The sequence below is a fragment of the Ischnura elegans genome, chromosome 6, assembly GCF_921293095.1.
Source record: "Ischnura elegans chromosome 6, ioIscEleg1.1, whole genome shotgun sequence".
NCBI classification, from domain to species: domain Eukaryota; kingdom Metazoa; phylum Arthropoda; class Insecta; order Odonata; family Coenagrionidae; genus Ischnura; species Ischnura elegans.
In genome coordinates this window covers 8,495,032-8,520,906 of record NC_060251.1, presented here as the reverse complement: position 1 = coordinate 8,520,906, position 25,875 = coordinate 8,495,032, and the positions used below count along the sequence as shown (strand labels likewise).

General features: G+C 38.2%; 1 protein-coding gene across 1 annotated transcript; it reads right to left on the bottom strand.

The window, feature by feature from the left end:
* Positions 1–51: 51 nt before the first annotated feature.
* LOC124160532 (dynactin subunit 4) lies at positions 52–25,863 on the bottom strand. The gene is made up of 9 exons (XM_046536393.1): positions 25,539–25,863; positions 25,354–25,424; positions 25,051–25,229; positions 19,602–19,756; positions 18,305–18,503; positions 15,258–15,441; positions 10,112–10,316; positions 7,554–7,804; positions 52–651 (listed from the first exon to the last, which is right to left on the bottom strand). The coding sequence occupies exons 1-9, from the start codon at positions 25,665–25,667 to the stop codon at positions 429–431; spliced, it is 1,596 nt and encodes a 531-aa protein (XP_046392349.1). The 5' UTR covers positions 25,668–25,863; the 3' UTR covers positions 52–428.
* Between the last annotated feature and the right edge of the window lie 12 nt (positions 25,864–25,875).

Genomic DNA, 25,875 nt, shown 5'->3' with positions numbered 1-25,875 from the left:
AGTAGAATGGGTGGCCTGCTAGTTATAAACTAAAACAACTGAGGGCAAGGGTCACTTGCTTATACATTTATTGTTACAAAAAAGATTAAATACCTGAAAAACAACAAAATCAAGTGCATATAAAAATTTCATGGGTGATTGGCAGTAAAGAGAAAGCAAGAACATTAAACTCAAGAAACTGTGATCACATGGATGCATTCACCACAACCAATACAATATGTTATATAAGTACCAATAATTAGTACTAAAACTTTTAAAATCTCCATAAAATTATCTTGTTCCATCATTAATGCAAGCAGTGACTCAGAGAAAAATTAAATAAATGCACCTCATAATCTACGAGATGTCTGGCCATATTTAATGTCATATATATGTACTTGTAAATAAATAATTATGCCGCTGTTAATTATGAGTTATATTTTAATCCTTCACTCTGATTGCGCCTTGGAAATATTCAAAAACACCTTTACTTTCAGGGTTACTTTCTGCACCTCTTTCAAATCAACGCTTGTCATTGTCTTCAAATACTCATACTGCAAGATAAATCCTACGTGCCCATTCTCATCAGACAGGGGAATATTGTTCTCATCTTTCCTGGACTTCAGGCCCATTCTTATGGACACCTTGTTGGTCTTCCTCCATACCACAACCCTAAAAAGGAAATAGGTTCAATGAATATTAACAAAAAAGTAAAAAAGAACGTTAATATGTACATATAAAACTGCAAAACACTCACTCACTCATCGAAACGAAGGATGAACAACTTGGATCTTAATATTAAGCTGATAAGAAGGAAAAAAATGGAAAAGTTTAAAAAAGTGACCTACTAGTACTAAAATAAATTCAACGTCTTAAACCCTTTCTCTGCGGCTCACTCTCCAGAAAGTTAGCTGTCACATACTGCAGAGAAGTGAAGGGCTTCACCGCGTGCTACAGGAAGAAGAAAAAGGTAGTACATTCACAGCAGCCTACATGTGATAGCACCAGTTACGTTCACAGCAGTGAGAAGGTTAAATGGGAAACTGAAAATTCTCTCAGCAAGCTGTATTATTTTATCCATCAATAAAAAAAGGGCCTCAATCTCCAGACTTGGAATATGAAAAGCATAAATGAGGAAAGTTTCTTATTTTACTAGTTATTTCTTATCAATGCATTGCCTTCTATTTCTCATTTCATACGTGATCCTTTGACAACATATCCTCATTTTCAGAAATGTTGCTATAGAAACCATCAACACAATTAATGGCGAATACCCATACCTAAACCAAATACCTTTCCTAAATAAGCTTTAATTCTAGACTTTTTCGTTTGGAGTACCATGTATATGCACTTTATACCAAATCACACAATGTAATCATGTTTCTTCATTCTCTATTAACTGTTAAAATAAATAACGCTTTTATCGAATCATTTTACCAAATTAACCCTTTCGAGACGGCAGATTTTTCGTCTTAGCATGATTGCTGTACTGAGCCCCAAGAGACTTCTTTCTCATGGTACGGAGCATTTTTGGAGGACATTTGTTAAGAAGGGTCTCGCGGAACCTTTTTCGACCCCTCCCCGCCTGGGACTCCACATTATCTCGGACTCCGAGAGTAGTTGTGCTCTCTCCTTTCCGCGTTTACGACCATACCTGTGGCATTGGTTCGCGGTCAACTTATGCATTGCTTATATGTATTTAGCACATGGATAATTGTTGCTTGCACATAAATTGTAGACTTTGAATTGAATTCCTCATTTTTTTCTGAGCATTTTCAAATTTTAAACGAAATTCTAAGGTCAATATTAATGCATTTAATTCAGCAACAATTTCCATGTTGATGTTTGTAAAGAACTCGAGATATAAGTTAATATTTATCATAGAATTTCGTTTAAAAATTGTAAACGCAGCTCAAAAGACAAAGAATTCAATTCTTAGTTTATATTTCTTGAGAAAATAGCAAATATTAATTTCGAAAACTGAATGGATGAACAATTGCATGACCGCGGTCCCTAACCGCTAAGAGGGGTAATAAAAGACGAGGGGTCCAGGCACCTGCCCCCAGATTCCAAGGGTAAAGCCTAAACCCCGCAGTGTTGGGTCCTGAAACAAAGACTTGTCATTCACCCTGAAGATGATGGCAGACTTAGCCTTCGAAACGTCGGTGAAGAAAAACCCTTGGACCCGGCTGGAAACCCGGAACTCTTCCTCCACCATGGAAATTATTCAAGGAAATAACTGTGGTCTAGCTAGTGATGTACCTTTATGAAGTCATCAGCAAGAGCATGTAATGACGGAAAATTCCTCAGAGGAAGAAATCATTGACCTAAACCAGGCTTTAAACCTATAACTCTTGAATTTGAATTCCAGTAAAGGCAAATGGTATTTCCTCTGTGGAATATCCACACTAAAAGTGGACTTGTGGGTGAATCCATAAAAGTAAGCCACTGCCTAGGTTGTGGTTAATACATACTTAGAATGACTCCCCTAAAAGCCCACTAAATATGGTATAGCAGGTTAAAGAGTACAGACCGGCCGCCAAGCGTTGTCCGTTGACAGCTGGAAGGGGTAGGGGGCAAGGTTGCCAGGTAAGAAAGGGAAATGCCCACACCACATGTAAACAAAAGCGTTCTGTGAAGAAAGCAGCCGGAAGGGACGACGAGCGTGAAGGATCCAATGGAAGAATCCTTTGTTTTGGTGATTCGCAGAAAGGGTTGTTTTGTTGGTTCAGGCTTGTTTCAGTGCTTCATATGCATGTGACAACGTTGTATGACTTGGCAAGGGTGTGAAGTGCATTTGGGGGACAGCAATTGGTTGCAAACCATATTCTCCGCCACTCCTTTTAAAGTGCCATCGGACAACTCTCGCTGGCTGGACTGTACCTTGGACGCAACAACCATGAATTTTGGGCCTTGGAAAGCAAAACCTATCATTTCACCCCTATAATATGTGCTCTCTCTGCAGTTAAAAAATATTTTTGCATTTCATACTCTTGAGCTACATTTTCAATTTTTATAACACATTTATTTTTTGGTAATTAAAATGAATGAAAATAATTAGTCTTCGATAGTAATTATTTTTTTTAAGATGAATGATTCATTTTTTAAAGAAGATTGCTTCATCAAGAATTTTGCGGCTGTGCTCAAGGAAATTTCCTGGCACTCCACGCATGTAATTCTAGTACTGGTACTCTAGGTTCATGAAGGGTCTGTGGACATGAGGGTGTGACTCATGTTTTAATTTTTCTCAGATTTTTGGATATTCCTCCCTTGACTCTGGAATAGTCCAAAGGAGGACATACATTAATGAGGGTCAAAAGACCAATCAAACCAAAGGGGAGATCCCTGAAATTCGCGAGACCCAACATTGCGAAATAACAGGAAATAACACAAAATCAGAAAATAAATAAATGAAATTTCACCTTTTTCGCAAATTTTTAGGTGAATTAGCAAAAAAAATCACATCTAATGAGTCATAAGTTACTAAAGCCTAAGCCTCCATTGTTTAACGCTGCCGAAGTTCATTCGATCCATCCCATTACGATTCCAAGGTCAATTGGCTTGTTTAGTCTTGTGCATATTGCATTCAGGTAATATCGTGCACTGCAGTGATGTCTCCGCTGGAATTTGCCGTTAAATTAATCATGGCCTCTCTCTTCGCCTCACATTTATCAATCCTGAAATTCTCAGAAATATCTAGAATGACGAGCTTTCTCTCCTAAAGAATTAGATACATATTCTGAATCAATGAAGTGCTGAAAGAAATTTAATGCAGCCACGAAAGAACGGAAATATAAGCTCACATGCCCGGCAAGTGTCAGTGCCGAGCAGTAATTTCCGATGACTCACCGTGTCACAGTAGACAGCATAATTGGATAACTTGTATAACAGGAAAGCCTTAAGTGTGGGTCTAACTTAACAATTTTGTGGACTTAAACAAGGCTGTTGGCTGAGAATGGAAGGCAGCTTTCACACAAGACGACTTTCCGCCAGCCAGAGGGGTTTGGACCCACTGTGCGTCGGGCCAGATTGAAATGGGCTAAAATTTTCTCTAATCACCGAAATCACATAGTTTTAAAACGAATTTTAACAAAAGATAAAACCACTTCCATGGGCCTCAACCAATCAGCTGACTGTGACAGCGGCCCGTGAGTAACCGGTGTGATGTTCAGCGTAGAACGCACAGGTGTATTCCATACTACAATATGGTACGGAGCCTATAAAACAGTAACTTGGACATAACAATGAATTTTGGGCTTTGTAAAACCGAACTTATCATTTCACCCCTACAATATACATACATACATACACCCTCTACATGATTCCAAAATGTTCTTTGCTATTGCACTTCTTCTTGTTCTTGAACTACATCTAAATGCTAAAAAATTAATCTGATTGTTTTAGCCCAAGGATGCTCCTCCCCATAAATACATTTAGATGATGAAATAAAGAATACAATAATATGTAATAATGAATAATAATTATAATATGGGGATCTTCATCCTCCCTAATATGTGTTTTTCGTAGGGATGGGTCGAATAGCAGATTTCTCGAATTCGAATATCGAATTCGAATATCAAATCATTGCTCGAATATTCGAATACCTCGAAATTCGAATACCTCGAATACTAAACGATGAATGCAGGAATGTTTGACTAGGTCGCCTATGCAGCAAGAAACCCAAGATTTTGGCGAGTAATTGTGATTTCCTTTAAAGGATTCAAACAGGAATTTAGCTGATTGATGGAATATTTTAATTTTATGTAAACAATAGGGTAGTTTCCTTCATTAAAGAAAACGAAAGGCATTGATTGTGATGCGGTGACCACCATTAGTGTATTAATAATATACAAATTATTTGGTTTTAGAAATACCGGTTTATACGAATGGCAATGGTCAATTTTAACCGTAATAGGGTGGTTTCCTATTATTTTTTTATTGCCTAAATCAAAAGATTATTACTCCTGGAATACGTATTTCACGCATTTAGATTTTTAAATGACGATATCTATTTTTCGCGATTAAATGAAAAGTGAAAATTTTCAAGTGCGCGAAAACGCGACGCGTAAGTATGAATGCTGGGAAATCTCTCCGTGAGACTTATTTCTGGTTGCCGCTGTCCCCCTGTGAGGTGACCTTGAGGCGAGGCTTAGCGCTGATACGACGCAGGCTGCTAGCGGGTAGCTGAGTACCCTGCTGGCTGGTAGCGCTTGTCTTAAATAAGGATTATTAATACCTTATCAAATGAAGAAAACTTTCCGACCTTAGGTAACGAATCGCAATCAATGCTTTTCGTTTTCTTTGATGAAGGAAACTTCCCTATTGAAAAAGGCCAGATTGGCGCCCATGGGATGCCACTCCACATGACGTCACAGTGACCTAGTTTCTATATGAGTAGATAGGAGTTTTACACCGTCTGAGATTACCAATGCATGCATGAGGCACAGAGCTCAGGGAAACATGGTTTAATAATCACCTATTAACACTGCCTAAGCTCGGAAAGTTTCCTTCGTTTGATGAGGTATTAATAATCCTTATTTAAGCCAACCGCTACCAGCTAGCATGTTACTCAGCTACCTGCTAGCATCCTGCGTCGTGTCAGCGCTCAGAACCTCACCCCAAGATCACCTCACTCACGGTAACGGGAAGCAGAACAACGTCATGCGGAGTTTTTCCCGGCATTCATACTTACCCGTCGCGTTTTTGCGTGCTTGAAATTTTTCACTTTTCACTTAATCGCCAAAAATAGATATCGTCTAATAAAAATCTAAAAGCGTTAAATATGTACTCCAGGAGTAATAATCTTTCGATTTAGGCAATAAAAAAATAATAGGAAACCACCCTATTTGAGCATTACACCAAAATGCTAAGCCTCCGTCGTATTTCTTTGTCTTTCCCGCATTTATTTTCCTGCGTAAAATGCTTAAATAAACTCAGAAATAGTCTTATTCTTTTTTAAATTACGCGCACATTACTAATATTTCAATCCAATAAAAGTGTAATATCAATTGCCGAAAGTCCCTGTTAGACAACTTTTGGGCTAGTAGATGACTCATGCAGCAGTTGACCTCCAGAAATGGGGGACTTAGAAGCAGGTAAGCAAAAAAAGGCCAGTGTGTGAGCAGAGGGGGGGGGGGGGGGCGTGAATTGTTCTCGTGTAATTTGATATTTTTTTCGAAGCTAAGGTCTTCGTAATACGATCTCTGCGCGAGCTGGGACCTTTTGTTTGATTTCGGAGAAGAGGAAATCATTGGAGGGGGTGGGGCGAACGCTGAATGGAGGGGGATTGCAGATCGTGGGAAATGCGCCAATGTCACTATCCCACGGCCCTGAGTTTCTCCCTATGGTAGTTTCATCTCCTGGGGAAGATTCAAACTAAGTGCCTGTCGTTATTAGCCACAAAGTGCACATGGTAAACACCTCGTCTCATTTTTATCAAAAGATGGATGTATTTTTTCGAAGCTAAGGTCTTCATAATACGATCCCTGCACGAGCTGGGACCTTTTGTTTGATTTCGGAGAAGAGGAAATCCTCAGATTGGGTGGGGTGAATGCTGAATGGAGGTGGATAGCGGATCGTGGGAAATGCGCCAATGTTGCTATCCCACGGCATTGAGGTTCTCCTGATGGGGGACACCTGGGATTTTCGGATTTTTTTCACCCGATCAATTTCAGTTCCCCACGTCGAACTCTTTTCACTGCTCTAACCGCTCTAACCCTCGAATTTGATGTAGTTTGTCAGCTTGCCTAAAACGGTGCTGCATGCACTAAACGACTAGAGTTCTCTTAATTTTTCCGAGTCAACTACCAATGACGTGCGAGCGACAGTGTATGACGCGAAATTCAAAGTATTTGAGGTATTTGAGACGGTATCTTTGGCATAACTATTCGAGATCTTGAATATCGAATACTTTCTAGTATTCGAGGTATTCGAGTATTCGCGGATACTATTCGCACATCTCTAGTTTTTCGAATGCAGAAGAAAATGTTAAGGACCATGCGTAATCAACATTACCGAGCTCATTGCCGACCACTTTTTAAAGACTTAAAGATACTTCCACTCCCATGTATGTGTATTTATATCATTGTGTAGTCTATGTTAAAAAGCAAATGGTTGACTTTTTATTAAATGATAAATATCACTTGCACAAAACTAGGAGATGTAATGATGTGCATGTCCAACCATCTAACTTATCTTTGACTCAAAGTGGACCTAGGGCAATGTGTACAAAAATCTATATTAACTTACCCTTGATAATTAAGAATGAAAGGAGACTGCCTCAATTTAAAAAAGCAGTCTTTTCTTTTCTCACTGATCAAAGTTTCCATAGTATAGACGAATATCTGTGTTTTATAACAAATTGAGATGAACCTCTGTGAATTTGAGTGATTGCATTTGTACTTTTAGTTATTTTAATGTCCCATACATACATGCCCTGTTCATATCAGAGCATTGTGTCTGCTGGCAAATAAAATTATTATTATTATTACAGGAAAATAAAAATAAAAAAGCCACACCCTGGTGAACTTCTTCTTTCAAGAAAAGAAATAAAAAATAAAAAAATGTAAACTTACTTAGGATCATCATTGATGCCATGGTTATCAGTTGAGTCATCGAACTCAGCTGCATCATCGCGAGGGGATAGGAGCACTGCCGAGGGTGGCACCACAGGGTCAGCAACAATGTTGGCCTCTTGGAGGCGGGCAGGGAACTTGATGGTTCCCATTTTACCCTGCAGGGGCATTGACAACGTCAGGGACGACGGCCCACTGCTGCTAATGCTGGCTGGCCCAGACATCTCCTCTGCTTTCTGCAACTGCTGAGCCTGGTGAAACACAAATCAGCAAGGAGCAACCATCCACGCTCATCAGAATCACAAGGAGGCTAAACACTGAGCCAATTAGTTCTCTAAACATTTAACACTGGGAGGACTGAACCCGTCATTTTGATTGGTCACCATTCTTATGTTTTTCAACAAAACTTATTTTAAATGAACTTAGTATATTAGACAATTTGTATTATACCAAAAAATCAATCGTTTTGAGCAGATAATAATGCAACTTTAAACACAAACCTTAAAGGACCAATGCCCGTCAAAAAGTGATGGGTAGAAAGTTTTGCCAATTAAGTTACTCTTAATTATTTTTTCCTGTCACACATAACATGACTTCATTCTGCAACACCTCTTAGGCAATTCTTGCTATATATAGCTGCATTTTATGTGTCTTGAATGCATTATATTTGATGTACTTTTGAAGAGGAGCACACAGTCTTCACATACATCGGCAATTAATCACCTTCCATACAAAGATATCCAGCCATTTGAAAATGCCCTGAGATTTCAGATTTTCGAGATGTTATTTACAGTTTTCCAGAAAAAATACTAATATTTTTGCAGTTAATTATACGATAATGTTTACCAAGTTTTGGATGGTAAAATACAAGGATTTTCATCCTTGCAAGCTTGGAAGAAAATCACATTTCCATTCTTTCTTGGATTTAAATAACGTCACCTTTGCACTCAGAAACAAGATTATAATTCAGCCAGAATTTGCCATTACTAGCATCCATTTAACAATAGAATCAACACCTTACAAACTTGAAGAAATTGCCTCTTTCTGGAGCAATAATCAAGGGTTGATAAAAGTAAAAGAAGCAAAATTCAAGATTCCAAAGATTACAAAAAATGGCACTCCCAATTCAAGGAACCCTAAAGAAATGTGACAATGCGAGGGAAATTTGACATTCAAAAGCTGAAACAAAGTTTTCAGTGGCATTTCATCAACCACTAATTTTCATATATGTAGTGAAAATTATACCTCTTATGAAAATGGTTGAATCATCCTGCCCTGGCAGTGAATGGTTGCACATCTTCAATGTCTTTACAGAGGCCCGCTATCAAGTATTAAGGGCTTTCTCTTTTATACATACATATATAGCATACTCAATGGTAAGCTGCTTTGGTTGTGCATCTTGATCAAAAGCAATAGACTCTTCTCCATTTATTACATGGGATCAGATCTTCTCCAATTTACTTTTCCATCCTGCCCAGCATTTTCTCAGCATTCTCAACGTTCAGTTACCTTCATTTTCATAGCCAAAGAAATTGTTTTATTACTTCTTTAATGGGTTTCAACACTTTCGAGGGATTTCACTTGATTAGCACAAACTTCTGAAAAATGAAAACAGGCACTGAATAAAGGAAAATCGCTATCACGCACAATGAGTATCAATCACATCAGATCTAGAGGAGGTAAAACTGTGCAGATGAAGGGATAGTTCTGAAGCGATTTACTATGCTGAATAATACTTTTGTATGCTAAATAACACACTTGTGTCTTTACTGCTGTGAAGCGTTTATTCTCACTTTGAAGAACAGACTGAAATGACTGAATCATTGTTGGTCCAGACCACTTGTTTATATAGTAACGGCGAAAAGCGACCGCCGTGCTGGAAGTTCCTGGAACATTCCCGATTCTCTCTACTGCGTGTTGTGACGGATATTGCGCCACACTACTCCCCTCCTAGGAAGAGAGGCAGCAGTAAAGACACAAGTGTGTTATTAAGCGTACAAAAGTATTATTCAGTGTAGTAAATCACTACAGTTCTCCCCCAACCTTCAAGGGCCCAAAAGGAGCCTTTTAATACTTTCTCAGCACTGAGTTTGTTGTGGGAGAAAAGCATATGGGCCTGGATACGTATTTCTCAGCAGCAGCAGCAGCTGTGAAATGCTGCAGCCGTATTTGTGTTGATTGTCTACCCTGCTCCCAAAGCACTCTGATACAATTGGTTTCACCATAAAGTGAGATTTTTTGAGTCATTGAATTTCTTACACTGGTTTCAGTCCAGGGTGCGATGGATGCCTTTGTTTATGAAGTAGAAACTTTTGCGTAACAGTAAACATCAGCGACATGAGGAGGAAATTAGAAACACATAATAATGGAACGTTAGCTCCACTCTTGGCTGTCAATTGATTAATAATTAACACTGCTAGAAGAATAAGCAGTACACAAATATTATATAATTAAAATACAATGCATACAAAATAAAGGCCTCCTCCTGTAATTGGGTATCCTAATGCAGGAACAAGACATTAACGTTCCTCCATTAGCATAGACATTTCTTAGCGTACCTCGTACTCTCGCTTCTTCTCTTCCACTTCCCTCTCCATCTCCTCTTCCTCCTCCTCGGCTGTGGGCAACGGGAGGAACTGCACCTTCATCTGATGCTGAGTCGGGTTCACCAGCAATACAATCAGCTTCCCGTCAACGTCAGTGCCACCCTCCTCCCTCATGGGAGCCACACACTTTACTATGCGAATCTCAGGAACCATGTAACTGGCGTACAAAAAAATATTTAATTGTAAACTAATAGAAAATTTGAATGCATTTTGTGCTTGGCATCAATGAGAATCAAATGATTCACTGGGAGAGCAATGAACTTCGTCGATGATCTATAGATATAGGCGATTAATTTGCCTGCATGTTGACCTTTGTTACAATAACATCAACTTCATTCAAGTTATCATCTAATTAAACAATTAATAATACCAAAGACACCAGTTCTCCGATCCTGTTCCTTTGAGAGCACTTTAATATACTGTTTAAACAATTGTTTCCTTTGATATGTCTGTCTGATTATAAGTATTGACTGTAAGAATGTCAATTATATTTAATTGATAATCTAATTGATAACACTGGTCGGCATCAAAATCCTCCCACGAGGGTGAAAGGGTGTACCGGATAGATTTTGAGATGTTGATTACGAATATCTCATCAAGAAAGTTCCAGCACTAAGTTTTTTTTGGCCGGGTGGTGTTTCCATAATCAATAGGGTGGTTTCCTATTATTTTTTTATTGCCTAAATCGAAATATTATTACTCCTGGAGTATGTATTTCACGCTTTTAGATTTTTAAATGACGATATCTATTTTTCGCGATTAAATGAAAACTGAAAATTTTCTAGCGCGCGAAAACGCGATGCGTAAGTATGAATGTAGGGAAATCTCTTCGTGTGACGTATTTCTGGTTCCCGCTGCCACCTTGTGAGGTGACCTTGAGGCGAGTTGAGCGCTGATACGACGCAGGCTGCTAGCAGGTAGCTGAGTACTCTGCTGCCTGGTAGCGCATGGCTTAAATAAGGATTATTAATACCTTATCAAATGAAGAAAACTTTCCGACCTTAGCCAGTTTTAATAAGTGATTCTTAAGACATGTTTCCCTGAGCTCTGCGCCTCATGCATGCATTGGTAACCTCAGACGACGTATAACTCCTATCTTCTCGTATAGAAACTAGGTCCCTGTGACGTCACGTGAAATGGCATCGCATGGGCGCCAATCTGGCCCTTTTCAAATGAGGATAAAAATGGACCATTGCCATTCGTCTAAACCGGTATTTCTAAAACGAAATAATTTGTATATTATGAATACAGTAATGGTGGGTAACGAATCGCAATCAATGACTTTCGTTTTCTTTGATGAAGGAAACTACCCTATTGAAAATTTTTTGACAGACGTATTTTTATTATTTAATATGTGTTTTCCGTGTTTGGAGTGCATAATTCTGAATTTTCATCTTAATCCAAGAAATGTTACTTGGCTACATCCCAGGAATATTCTTTTCTCTAGCTCAAGACCTCCGGAAACTAACCCCCTCCCCTTGGGTTGCAAAGATTTATTGCCGTTCTACACTGCATACACTAAAAACCTAGGCGTTATTGACGGATAAAGGTTTTGTTATCTACTTTCAATCATTCATCGGCTCCCTTTTGAATAGATGACAGACAAATAAAAAGGAGACATACACCACGTCGCGTGAAACAAATATTTCAGTTCCGAGTTTATCATGGTGTTTAATGTGGTGATATGCTGTGTCGTAACACCAAATTGTAACACCACGCCACGTCGTATATCGTGTTAAACAAACATGCCGAGAACTTGCAACAATTCGATAGATTCATTCTGCTACATATGTGGGGAATTGATTTTCAAGGGACAAAGTAGGCCATTGTCAACGTTCCTGAAGACAGCCTACCATCTGTACTTCGGGAGTAAAATTGGCGACCAGGATCGCGTTTGGGCTCCGAAACAAAGTTTAACTCGTGTGCACATTCTCTCACAAGATGGTTGAAAGGTACACATACTTCGATGCCGTTCGTCGCACCTATGGTTTGGCGCGAGCCCCGTGATCATGTTTCAGACTGTTACTTCTGCCTGATTAATATGAAAGGTTTCCCAAAAAACATGAAGTATGAAATACGGTATCCTAACTTGGATTCCGCGAGGAGACCTGTGAAACATGATTTTTTTTCTGCCTGTACCCGTACCACCAGATTCATAGACCCTGCAAAGTGTTTCATCCGAAGAAGAACCAGCTGCCTGTGAGGATATCGCACAATCTTCAAGTGCACAGTCAGACCCCAATTACGCTCCAGTGCCTGACATAATTGAACCACATGTGATAAGTCGAAAGAGCTGAATGATCTGATCAGAAACTTAGACCTTCCCAAGTCTAAGGCTCTGTTGCTTGCATCACGACTTCAACAATAGAACCTACTAAATGAAAATGTCAATATATCGATGTACAGGAAAAGAGAGGTGAGCCTAGTTCCTAATTTTACAAAGGATGGTGATTTGGTGTATTGCAGTGACATTCCATCGCTTATGGGACATCTGAAGTTGAACTACAACACTGAAGATTGGAAGCTATTCGTAGATTCCTCTAGGATAAGTCTCAAGGAAGTTTTACTACACAATGGCAAAGAAAAGTCGCTTATGACTGTAAGAATGCGAATTATATTTCAGCGAATTTATTTTATATTTGCGATAGTCTAATTAGCAGTTAAATTATCTTAACCCTTTCGAGACGGTGGAGTTCTCTCCTTAGCATGACTGCTGTACTGAGCCCCAAGAGACTCTTCCGCCCCCTCCATACAAAGCATTTTTGCAGGACATATTTTTCATTAAGAGGAGTTTTGCGGATAATCACACGCTCTCAGCTCCAACCTTTCTCAACCCCTCCCAGCGGGGATTCCACATTATCTCGGACTACGAAGATAGTTTGGCTCCCTCCTTTCCGGGTTTATGACCTTATGCAACATTGTTCTGTGGTCAATCATGCTTTATTTCTATGAATTAGCTGTATGGATAAATGTTGCTCGCACGTAAATTACATACTTTGATTTGAATTCCTCGTTTAATTCTAAGAATTGTCAAATTTTTAACAAAACTCTATCCTCAATATTTACAGTGAAATCGAGATATTAGTTAGTAATTATCGTAGCATTTTGTTTAAAAATTGTAAACGCTGCTCAAAAGACAAATAATTCAATTCTTCGTTTACATTTTTTGAGAAAGGAACAAATAATTATTTCGAAAACCGTCTGAATGAACAATTGAATGACTGTGGTTCCTTAGCACAAATAGGGGTAATATAAGACAAGGGGTACCTGCTCGCGGATTTTGAGGGTATGGCGCCGCTTTGTTGGGTCCCAAGACTAAGACTTCGCGAACCCAAGACCATCATAAAAGGGGGAGAGCAAGGGAACGTATATTTTCAGCATTCGTTCGCCTGCATAGAAAATTCTCCGACAAAAATTTGCAGCTTTCGTCTACTGCATCAAGAAATGTCCTGCCAGATATTTTTGCAATAAGTAGGGAAAGGGTAAAAGACACTATTTTTAATAATCTAATAGTCTAAATTAACATTTACTTAAGATGATTAATTTGCAAGAAATACATAATTCAGATAATCCTTCAGCTGACTATAAAAGAATAAAGACAGATTGAGATTTTACTGAACCAGAAAACACACAGAACACTAGAGATTCCCCTGAGAAGATGCAACCCACATATCACCAACATAAAAGTCATGATTTTTGCTGTCCCTGCAAATTTGTTTTATGGAGGTTTTACTATATTATCGTGAGCAGAAGGTTTACAAACTCAATACTTTACTACACCTTGCCCTCAGGTCCCTTAGTGGGCTATTTATGATAAATGGTAAGCATTGTGTTCAGGGCAGGCATTTCATTTTTTTATTTCAAAAAGTACTTTTACCAAAGATAGAGAGCTAGGATATTTTCACAGGGTGTATAAATAAATAAAGTTACTAATTCTTTTAATCACTTCTCTTTTACTCCCTAAATTTGCATGGACACCATGATTTTTTCTGAAAAAATCACCTATTTTTCCCTACAGTTAACATTAGCATACTTCCTTCACAATCAGAAATAATGATGATAAATACATAGTAATTTACACTTTGTAATTTAATTCCATTTTTATTAGAATTGTATTGAGTGCTGAATGTTCACATGAATAACAATCCTTTTCTGTTTTAGTGTTTTTATGGACATTCTAGGGAGTAGAATCTCTTTCTCTAGCACATTCTCTTTTACAAACATTCACTTGCACCTGGAGAAATTCTGCCACGTTTTACTTGAGTATTACTATTACAGTAATCTACCAATTAAGGTAGGTTTCCATGGAGTACTAAAGAAGTGATCTGGGAGCCTACCTTTCCTGCCAGCGCTACCTTCTTCAATTCACTGTAAGGCCTTCTCCTTTTCAATCCATCTAAAAATCCTATTCTTTTCCTTCCCCTCCCTCGTTTCCCTAACATTCTACCCTCTAACACCATTTTCAACATCCCCTCCCCGCTAATGATTTGCTCCGTCCATACATTCTGTCTCCTCCGTATCTCATCTAAATGCTGCCTCTCCTCGCCCACCATATCCAGCACTTCGTCGTTCCTTTTCCTCTCCTTCCATTTCACCCTCTCCATTCTTCTCCACACCCACATCTCGAATGCCTCCAATCTTCTCTCATCTTCTTTCCTCAGTGTCCACGTTTCCGCACCGTAGAGCGCTACACTCCAGATCAAACTCTTCACTAACCTTTTCTTTAAACTCTTACATAACAATCCTCTCAGAAGCTCCTTCCTGTTCATGAACACCTACTTTGCTAATGCAATTCTCTTCCTAATGTCCTTACTACTGTATCAATTTTCCTCTAACGTACTACCTAAATAGTTGAACTGCTTGACCTGCTAAGTTTTTCACCACCCACCTTATCTAAGTCTAACATTCCTCGCTCGTGATGCTTTACAAAACTGCATAACCTTAGTTTTCTTGTGATTACTCCTCATCCCATACTTCTCGCAACGCTCGTATAATGCAGCCACTAGAGCCTGAAGCCCCCTGGCTGACTGGCTAATCAACGCTTGATCATCCGCGAATAATATAAGAAAAAAATGCACAACAGGAATTATGTACTTACAAAGCAGCAAGCTGAATTTTGAACTTGATAGAGCTTGGGTTATATTCTGGCTTGCAAACGTTGTGCTCACAAGTGCGGCAACGCAAAGAGCGCTTCACAAGAAGGTGCTTGTGGCGTGGGAGCAGCTTAGATGTGATGGCTGGCTGAAACTCTGGGTGAGCCAAGCGCTGCATCATGGTAGTTACTGGAAGAGAATTAAGTGGGAGAAATGGAACTTCAACTCCAGAAAAGTATTTAAATTGCCTTCAAATTGTTCTAAAAATTTTAACTAGCCTTATCTGAAGCATCAGAAGCTTGTCATATGAATTAGAAATGCCTCAGTTGGGTCGTCTGCATGCCTGCAGCTTCCCATACTCATCTTACCCCTTCGAGGCTTGTGGCATATTTCAGACATTCAGAATAGGGTGGTTTCCTTCATAAAAAAAATGAAAGGCATTGATTGCGATACCTTACCTACCATAAGTGTATTCATAATGTAAAAATTATTTGGTTTTACAAATGCCAGTTAAGACAAATGGCTATGGTCAATTATAACCGCATTTGAAAAATGGCGACAATGCGATACCACTCCACGTGACGTCACAGGGACCTAGTTTCTATAAGAGTAGATACAATTTTAACATCGCCTGAGATTACCAATGCATGCATGAGGCACAGAGCTCAGGGAAACATATCGTAATAATCACCTACTAAAACTGCCTATGGTCGGTAAGTTTCCTTTGTTTGATAAGGTATAAATAATCCTTATTTAAGCCAAGCGCTACCAGCTAGCAGGGTACTCTTGCTACCTGCTAGCAGTCTGCATCGCAGGGAAGCACATACCCTCGCCCCAAGGTCACCTCACACAGTGACAGTAGGAACCAGAATGACGTCACGCAGGGTTTTCCCAGCATTCATACTTAGCCATCGCATTTTTGTGCGCTTGAAAATTTTCACTTTTCATTTAATCGCAAAAAATAGATATCGCCATTTAAAAATCTTAATAGTGTGAAATACGTACTCCAGGAGTAATAATCTTTCATTTTAAGCAATAAAAAAATAAGAGGAAACCACCCTATTTTGCCCAAGCTCTATCCATGCCATGTTGATGTGACTTGATAAATATAACAAGGGACTCCAGTGAATGCCTTCAGATACATCAAACTGTGCCATCCACGACTACAAGCCATTACTGCAATTGTTTCCATCCAGCATGACATAGCACAGTTTGAAGTGTGAAGTGTATCAGGCTCCAAGCCATTTTTCAGAGAAACCTCATGCACCTATGGCATGTGTCATGCTTTGCGATGGCTCAGGGTCTTGCACTGCAAACAGCATAGAGCTAGATTGAATGATAACAGCCCTCGGGGTTACAAGGTTGCGTGGTAAGGGGGTCCTTTGTCAGCAGCCCCTGCACTTAAACCTTTCTTGGTCCATTGTGTCATGCTCACTTCGGCTGCCACTTGCAGACAGCAGCACCAAGGCATGTTTGCAAGTGGCAGGTAGGATGAACATGGGGCTAGCAAATCGGGCTAAGAAAGGCAAGAAGACCAATGACAAAGCCCTCTTTCCCATGCATCTCACAGTTAAGATATGAATGGTAAACCATACAACCTCAGACTGAGCCCATCATTGCTTAACTTTGGTGATCTTGAGATAGAAGTACATACAGTAAAACCCCTTATTTGCATTATCAGAATTTATGTTTTCCCACAAATTGAAAGTTTTTTTGGTTCCCATCAAACTTCCTTTTTCTTAAACGTATGAAGAACCCTCTATTAACGCTGTGTTTTTTTTCGCTTTACAATCACAAAACACAATTTATAATCACAAAACAGCATTTGAAAAAAATTTAGGAGCCATACTTTTTTTTGGCAGCCATTTTTAAAAGGAAGGCTGGGGAAAATTTGATGAAAAACATGTTTAGCAAAAATTTTAATTTCCAAGCTATTTTAAAAGATATCAGAATAATTTAAAAACCAGTGTGACCATAAAAACAACTTTTGAAAACCATTTTTTAAATTTAGCTATCATAAAAGACAGTCGGTCAAAATCTTTCCGTAAAAACTCGGGAAAAATTTGTCAATACTAACTTTTTAACACCATAAATTTTTATGTAGGAAACGAGACTCACCAATAAAATGTTAGATCTGAGTTGAATACTTAAAAAACTACTTGTAGTATAAGTTTTAGCACTGATAATGCACTCCTTTTTTTCTAAAGCTTGTCAAACAATGCAGAAAGCCTTTTAACACCGATTTTTGCAGGTCAATATCTAAAAAGAGACTGAATGAAAACAATTGAAAATTTTACAGGAAGTTCTTTATACACATATTGAAAATAAAGAGCATGATATCAATGGACAAAGGAAGCCCAAGCAGTTGAAAGTATTAGACTTTTTTTCTAAGTAATATGTTAAACAATAGATTGCTTCAATAATTCCTTTTAGCAAGCAACAATGAAATGTACCTGCCATTGTAATTCTTGCATATGTTTGCTATATCTTTTTTCAGTATTCTCAAATAAATAAATAATATTAATCATCTGTTTCAGTTTATCAGTCAGCTCTTTCTTTTTAACATTTCACTAGTTTTTAATAGTAAGTAAAAGTGAAAATTCTCCACTTCCCACTACTTGCATTTTCCTGCAATGTGCAATTTTTTCCTGGGGTCCCTAGAAAAGTGTAAATATGGGGTTTTGCTGTATTTGGGTCTTCCGTGATCTTGCGGCCATTGTTCACTGTGGTGCTCAAGTCTCCTGTCTGCAACTTTTAGGCAGGATAAACATGACACAATTGACCAAGAAAGGTCAGAGTCCCTGGGTACTTGATGAATGAATATATAAAATCATAAAACTTAGTCAAACGTTTTTTTAGCATCTTGAAAATAGTCAAACAGGGGTAATAATAATACATTTTTATTCCTCCTTAAACACTTTAGGGTACTTAAAATTACTGTGCATTCTTGAAGGTTGTGATTCAACATACACTTTCACCACCTGGTGACTGCTGCTTAAATAAAAAACTATGTATATGGAAAAGTCATTTCATTCAAAATCATAAAACTTACTGCAATTAAGATCTGGGGCCTCTGTGAATATCTCAGGTGGCAACTCCTCTACTTGATCCGTTGCCTCCGATGGGGCCAAAGTCTGTTGCATTGACGCAAGAATGGCTTGCTCCTCACGGGCCCTGCCAGATGTCAGGGAAGTCAAGGGGGAAGCACCAGGCCGCTTGCGAGCTAAGATCGCAGCCAAACCAAACTTATCCTATAAAAGCATTAAATTATTACAATTACTCTGAATTCCTGTAGTTTGAGAGAAATCATACGCTTTGCCCCTAGTAAGTGGCTGCTCGTTAAATCAAAACATACTAGGTATACATGATAACTGACATATATATTGCAAAGAGACTGTTTCAAAATCAATTTGCATTATTTTTCTGATCAGTATTGAAATTGTCTGCAGCGTATTCAAGGCCAAAAAGTGAAAAGAGATTAAAAATGCATGCATTACTTTCCGATTGATTGGCTTCCACGTTTTTTAATTTTATTTTGAGAGTAGCTTGCTAACTCGCACATTTAAAGGTTCGTCTGTTTGTCGCTCTCGGCAATATTGTAACATTTGCGCTTTCAAACGAGCTGACAACATTTTTGCTGATTAGCAGAGGCTCAGATAGCCAAGCCAGGTTACCTACGGTGAGTAGCTAAACAATTGAAAAGCCCAACCATGACACTCGGCTAACTTCTTCCAAGCAGGTATTATCCTCCCATGCTAATCACTGTTCTTAATAGAATATATGTAATTGTAATATGTATGAGTCATATTTGACAGGAAGAATACGATTTTTTGTTCAGTAAGTTCATTATTTTGTACCAATAAAGTTTGCACATAAATAACCTTTAACTGACTAACAAGGCAGTTTTTGCCAGACAACAGCTATATTTGTAATTAAAACATAGGTAATTATTTTGAAAGTAAAAATTGTAATACAGATTTACTTAATTCTGGATGAATATTAATGCAAAAAAAGCAAATATTTTACTTTCCATGTTGTGATAACCCCAAATAGATGCAATTTTTGACAGACATTGGTAATAAAGAGTTAGCGTTATAACCAGTGATTTCATTATCTCATTATAATGGACTTCTACTTTAATAACAAGCCACTGTTCGCTGTTGGAGATAGAATCACCTACATATTAGAAGTAGAAGTAGCTGCATTTGTGTTGCACTATTTGCCATGCAGTGATCACTCTTGGCTATTCCATTTTCTATGATAATAAGTGATATGCTTCAGAGGGAAGTGTAGTACATTTTAGATACATACATAATGGATCAAAGAGAAGGGCAAAAGCAATGACTTACTGAAAAGTTGAGATAACTCCTCCGTGGTGCATAGCTCTTCCGTTCCCTCTCCTGACGTTCCTTCTCCTCAATCGCAGCCACCATCTTGTAATGATCAATGATTGTGTTCACACGAGCTGCCTCAGGAGTTTCTGGCTCCGGCCAACCTCTGCTCGCTAATAAAAAATAGGTCATGATAATTTTAAAGCAGACACAAAATATAATTTAATTTGGATGTAAACTTCCAAAGATTAAAGAAAATAGAATATGTGCAACAGACTGGGGTTAAAAATGAATGTAACTTCTAAAAATTTCCCTATTGTTCTAGGAATCCGTCGTTTTACTATTATACATAATCATGAATGAGTCCATTGGCAATAATTATAAAAAAGAAGAAACAAAAACTAATTTTGAGCTCTTTTGTCTTCACATCACGGTCGCAATATCAGAAATTCCTCTGAGGTTTCAGGCGAGATGGAGTGGAAACGTGACATAATGAAAAATGACAAAGCAGGAGCAATTTCCACAAATTTTAAATTTAATATACTACCGGTTTCGCTTTACAGCATCATCAGGTACACTGTATGATGCTGTAAAGCGAAACCGGTAGTACATTAAATTTAAAATTTGTGGAAATTGCTCCTGCTTTGTCATTTTTCATGAGGAATTCCCTTTAGAAAGAGTAAATGATCCTTCCTTCACTACCTAAACGAAAGAGCATGACATCCAAATCACATAAATAATCACAACTTTAGTACAAGCTATTGATGATGTGATTTTTATTATATATTTTGTATTTCAAAGTTATAAATTAGGTAAAATATTACATGTTCTTCAGAGGGACTGAAGAAACTTCTGTTAGATCTATGGTAAGTCGTGCAATAAATCCACAGAGAAAAAAATCATTCCTCTTGACCAGGATTTGAACCTGGATCTCCCATTTTTCCAGTCCAGTGCTTTAGCCAGTTATGCTACCAAGGCGTGATTCTCCTCTGTGGAAATTTGAGGACTAACTGGCTGGACTTAACTGGCTAAAAAACTCTACTGGAAATCAGAAGATCCGGGTTGGAATCCTGTTCAATGATTTTTTCTCTGTAGATTTTTCGTGCAATTTATGCATTGTGGGTGACTGTAAATTTATCAGCGTGGCTAGTACCACTGTACTTAAAAATACAGTAAGTCCTCCGCTTATGAACTCTGGCGTACGAACCTTCAAGGATACGAACATTTAAAAAAATTCAAGTGTGCCCAAAAATTCAAATTAGGCTCCTTTGGAGTTGGCCGATGCGACTGACTGTGTGGCATGGTGGTTAACTTACTCATCTAGGAAGTGGAAGGGAATCTATAAGTGGGCACAAAAAAATCACACATGAAGCTACTTGTTTACTGGAAGAAGAACTGCATTTTAATCTTCCTAATCCTCTCAATGAGACATTAATTAACATTCACTCTATTTTTTTATTTTTTCACAGACAGAGGGATGGCAAACTGGGGGAAAAATTGAAAGGGGCAAAATGTCAATTCATGTTCAGGAGGTTGCTTCTGATAGTATCATTGGATACTTTAAAATGGTCAACTGCGCAAAAATCCATCCTCATAATTCTTACAGCATTTTGTTTTGAGGAAACTCATCTGTGGCTAAAAGACCTTTTTCAGCCCAAAAACAAGCAATTAAAGCTATGTACAGTCGGATTCAAAAGTATTGCAACAAATGGAGCGGCGCCACTTTCGCCGCAGTTTGGAAATCGAGTTTCGGCATTTTCTATTGTACCAGTGGGAGGGAAATTTGAACAGCATTCCCACCTCCCGTAGTATTTTTATAACAACATCGTTAAAGGGAAATGTATGCGGAATATGTACAATGTTTAATGCCAAATAATTTATGCAGCATCTGCTAGATAATACATCTACGTTCAGAACGTCAATTTACCTTCTCTCGTAAGTTGGCCGATCCGATCGATTGAAAACGATAGAATATTCGGGTAATACGAAAAAGGACTTGATGGAGCAGTTTACCTGACTGAAATATTTTCCATATTATTGGTGCACTGATATTTCGGTAAAAACGTATAATGATATCCGCAGAAAGCAAAAAGAGAATTTTCTCTATTCAAAATTTTAAAACGACAGTAGTGTTTTATTAAATTAATATGAGTTAAAGTGGAAAAAAATGTTACTGCTATACCATGTAACTGAAAATAATTGATCCGCAGAGGTTCGAACTGCCGACTTGGGATTGCTGCCGTGGTAAGTCTTCGCCTTAACCACTAGTCCATCTCACACGTTGACTTCATTTTGGATTCATTGCGAGCTTTGTCAGGCAACGAATGAACCGGTCTTCTAGTGTCACTAAATCAAGCTGATTTTAAACACTCACTGGCAATATTTACTGTGATATTGCGGCAGATATTTTATATGTATGTTATATTCGCTATCGCTGATCGAATAGCTTCAGCGTTAATTGTAGAACAATATACTTCGACGGATCGGCCAACTTACGAGAGAAGGTAAATTGACGTTCTGAACGTAGATGTATTTTCTAGCAGATGCTGCATAAATTATTTGGTATTAAACATTGTACATATTCCGCATACATTTCCCTTTAACGATGTTGTTATAAAAATACTACGGGAGGTGGGAATACTGTTCAAATTTCCCTCCCACTGGTACAATAGAAAATGCCGAAACTCGATTTCCAAACTGCGGCGAAAGTGGTGCCGCTCCATTTGTTGCAATACTTTTGAATCCGACTGTACCATGTCCCCACTCGTATTCCAGAGAAAAATTTCTTTGCTAAATCCAAAATTCTCACTCTTTCTTCTTTGTTAATATATCCTTAAATATGCTTGCTTTATTAAACAGGGTTCCCACTCCAACTAAATTATAAAATTAACGTTTTTTCCAGGTTTTCACGGTCTAAATGTTGTCAAATTCATGGTTTGTTAATTAGCTATTTTAGGCAGAAACATTGATCGCATAACAATCACTGGCTGCACATTAACTAAACATTTAACAAACGCAACCGATGCTGTGAATGAAAATGCAGCAATCAAAGTTCTATCTCTCCTGACATCACATATCGTTTGCAAAATTCAGCTCCAGCTAAAGGTTGTGAGTGGGAAAATGGAGGGACCACGGTACTAGAGAAGTTACGAAGTGTCTGAATTTTTGCCAGTGTTACTGAACACTTTGGTTACCAGACTTCCGGCTTTGATACAGGCTCAAGGTCAATGTGTCCTCATGGCACGCAGACCAATAATTGCGCTTCGAATATACGTGTGCAGGTAAATGCATGGACAGTGTCTGCATGTGACCTTTGAATATGATCGACACATCCATTTTTTTTAATCCATCAATCGTAGTTATAAAATCAATTTTAATAGATTTTTAAGGTTTTATAACAAAATTCAAGACTTTTTCCAGGTTTTTTCACGGCAGACAAAATTTACAGCTCATTCACGTTTTTAAGGTATCCACGGTTGAGTGGAAACCCTGGTTTAACCAAACCCTTCCCAATTTCTTACAAATTCTACCTACCATGATCAACCCGCCTGTTTAAGAAATAACATCCAATCCAATCAGTACTCCAGCTCTCAGTGTCTTAATGGTCCCAACCACTCTGCCTCTAGCCTTTACAACAAAATTCCGGAAGATTTTAAAAAATAGCACCTCACTTTCTTTGTTTAAATAGAAATTCAAACTTCTCTTAGCTGAAAAATGCTACTATGTACGTATAGTGTTGCAGAATATTTGGAGGATGCATTTTAAGGTTAACTCGTCGAGGTTAACTGGAATCCCTGAGTTTTCCATGCCCCTGTTAGTGGATGCTCCATGTACAAACCCTCTGCACTCTATTTCAATGTTGTATCACATTTAAACTACTATCTTTTGGAAACCTACGGACTTGATAATGTTCACTTTTCATGCATGTGTGTAATTTCATTAAATCTATTATAAGACTTTAGTCTTACAGATGTAAGAAATGCCAATGGTGAAATAAATTTATCATTACATATTATCATTTTCTCAGCAACTAAAACCTGGGCCGTGCATTCTCTGCAGCTTTAGTAGAAAGTCCAAAGTGAAACTAGTTGTTTTGAGGTGAAGGGCAGGTAAGGGAGAAAATAAAAGGTGAAGGAATGGGGGGATCAAAGGGGTATGTGAATGTTTAAGGGGACTGGTTATGGCAGAAACAGGCAGATAACCCAGCCAAAGGACATTTAAACGATAGATAACCAAGGCTCTACTCAAGTATCAAGTAAACAACGTAGATGAAGCAGGTGTATCCATTCCGTAGAAGTATGAATTATGCTGCCACTTACGGCTAATTTGATCATCTTTTGGAAATTTCCACAGCATGCAACAGAGTGCACAACATTACATTTATGCTCGATATTTTCAACACAGAGTAATTACACTCACAGGGAATGGCATTGATAAGTAATGTATTTGATAGATAACAGCATTCTGAATATAACTAGTAGTTAAAATCCTTAATGACAGCTTACCTTTCCTTGTGAAATTTGTATCGCTCTGTTGTCAATGCAAGTGGTGACATTTGTAAGTCTGTCAAAATGTGTGGTTGATGACAGTATTTAATTAACGTATTTGTGTTTTTAATAGTGACCAAGATGAAAAACATACACTGAAAAATCATTTAAGCTGATCTTGGAACCCTAAGGATTACACGGACCTAAATCTCTATCAAAGCACACTTATGAAACAGTTGCATGTATTCAAATATCCAAAATGTCATCAAAAATTCTAGAACGATAAAATATATCTTCTTAAATGCACAGTAAGATTGACATCTTCAACACGACTGAGCATCAAGTTTTCAAAGTGAGAATACAAGTTCATTCACTTATGATACCTTATAGAAACAGCATGGTACAATATACATATTTGTATTTTAACACTAACGTAATCGGTCATAAAAATTTATAGGCCTTGTAATAAAAGCACACTTTATTTTGACGATGTTTCGACATTGTATGTTCCTCCTTCAGGGCCTTTGATTTTGTAGAAACTATTAATAATCAGACCTACACACTCCATGATTGCATTTATATTTTAAAACAGAAGTCAACTGGACTGTTAATTTTAAATTTTATCATCGCTTCATTCACACAGCCAAGAAAAAGGGCGAACAAATATTCAAGATATGGGAAGCTGACTTCCAGCAAGCCTACGGTGTAAGGTCTTCTTTTTCATTGATCTCGTGCACATTTATCAATCCTAGTGACACACGTCACCAATTCCACTGCATTCCATATTAACAACGAATTTGGTCGCAGACAGCCAGGAAAAACGGACGACAGGCATAATGATACTGATTACCATAATAATTCTCTCCACTGAAACAACTAACACAATCTTTACTTGAATTATCCTTAAAAAAAGACACTTCAACGAACCGAGTAAGGGTCAAAGGGTGCTTATCGATCAAAGCGGCACCACCTATACTTACCAACAAATTGGTCAGGGAGTCCAGCATCTCTGGATGACCAGCGGCAAAACCCACATGAACGATAGTATGCCTTGCGTGCGACAGAAATATTTGGATTATCAGGACTTGGTCCTGTAACAGGAGTCAATCTCGTGGAAACATTACTAAGACAGCTCGGGCAGTCGTAACAAGTAGGGCACCTATTAGGACGAATAATGGCGAAGAAATTACCGAAAATACCACTGAGATTCTATATTAAAAATTTGTGCACTCAAATAAAGCCAGGTTGACACTAAGTAAGTCTGGGAGAGCAATTGCACTAACCTGTTTTTCTTTAGACGAGCTTCAGTAGCAGCAGAGTTTTCCTGGCAATTACTACAATAATGTGCGTCCACCTAAATGACAATAAGAAGACAATGAATAACGGGTTTAATTGACACTAATGTATCCAGTTCTATCGGACATGATGGCAATTGTGGGCGTTTGTAAAATAGCGATTATCTTCTCACCTCATGATAGACGCAATATACGCATCTTATTTTCAGGCAATGGCGACAAAAATAAAGTCGATGGATTGGTTTCAAAGCGCCGCAGGAACAACCATAGCGTACAATGTCCGGCTCAAAAAGGGTTGTCATTGCTGTGGCGATTGGCTTAATGATATGAGTTTAATTTAGCGACCTCCCGTCAAGTCATACTCAATAATGAAAAAGATCTCTTACTTGCTAATATGATTAAATTCCCCAAATTCCCTTTGTTGTTCTTACAAAAAGGAAATGAAAAAACAGGCTTCCAACGAGGGATGGGAAGGGAGGAAGGAAGTAACAATTGATTGTCGATATTACG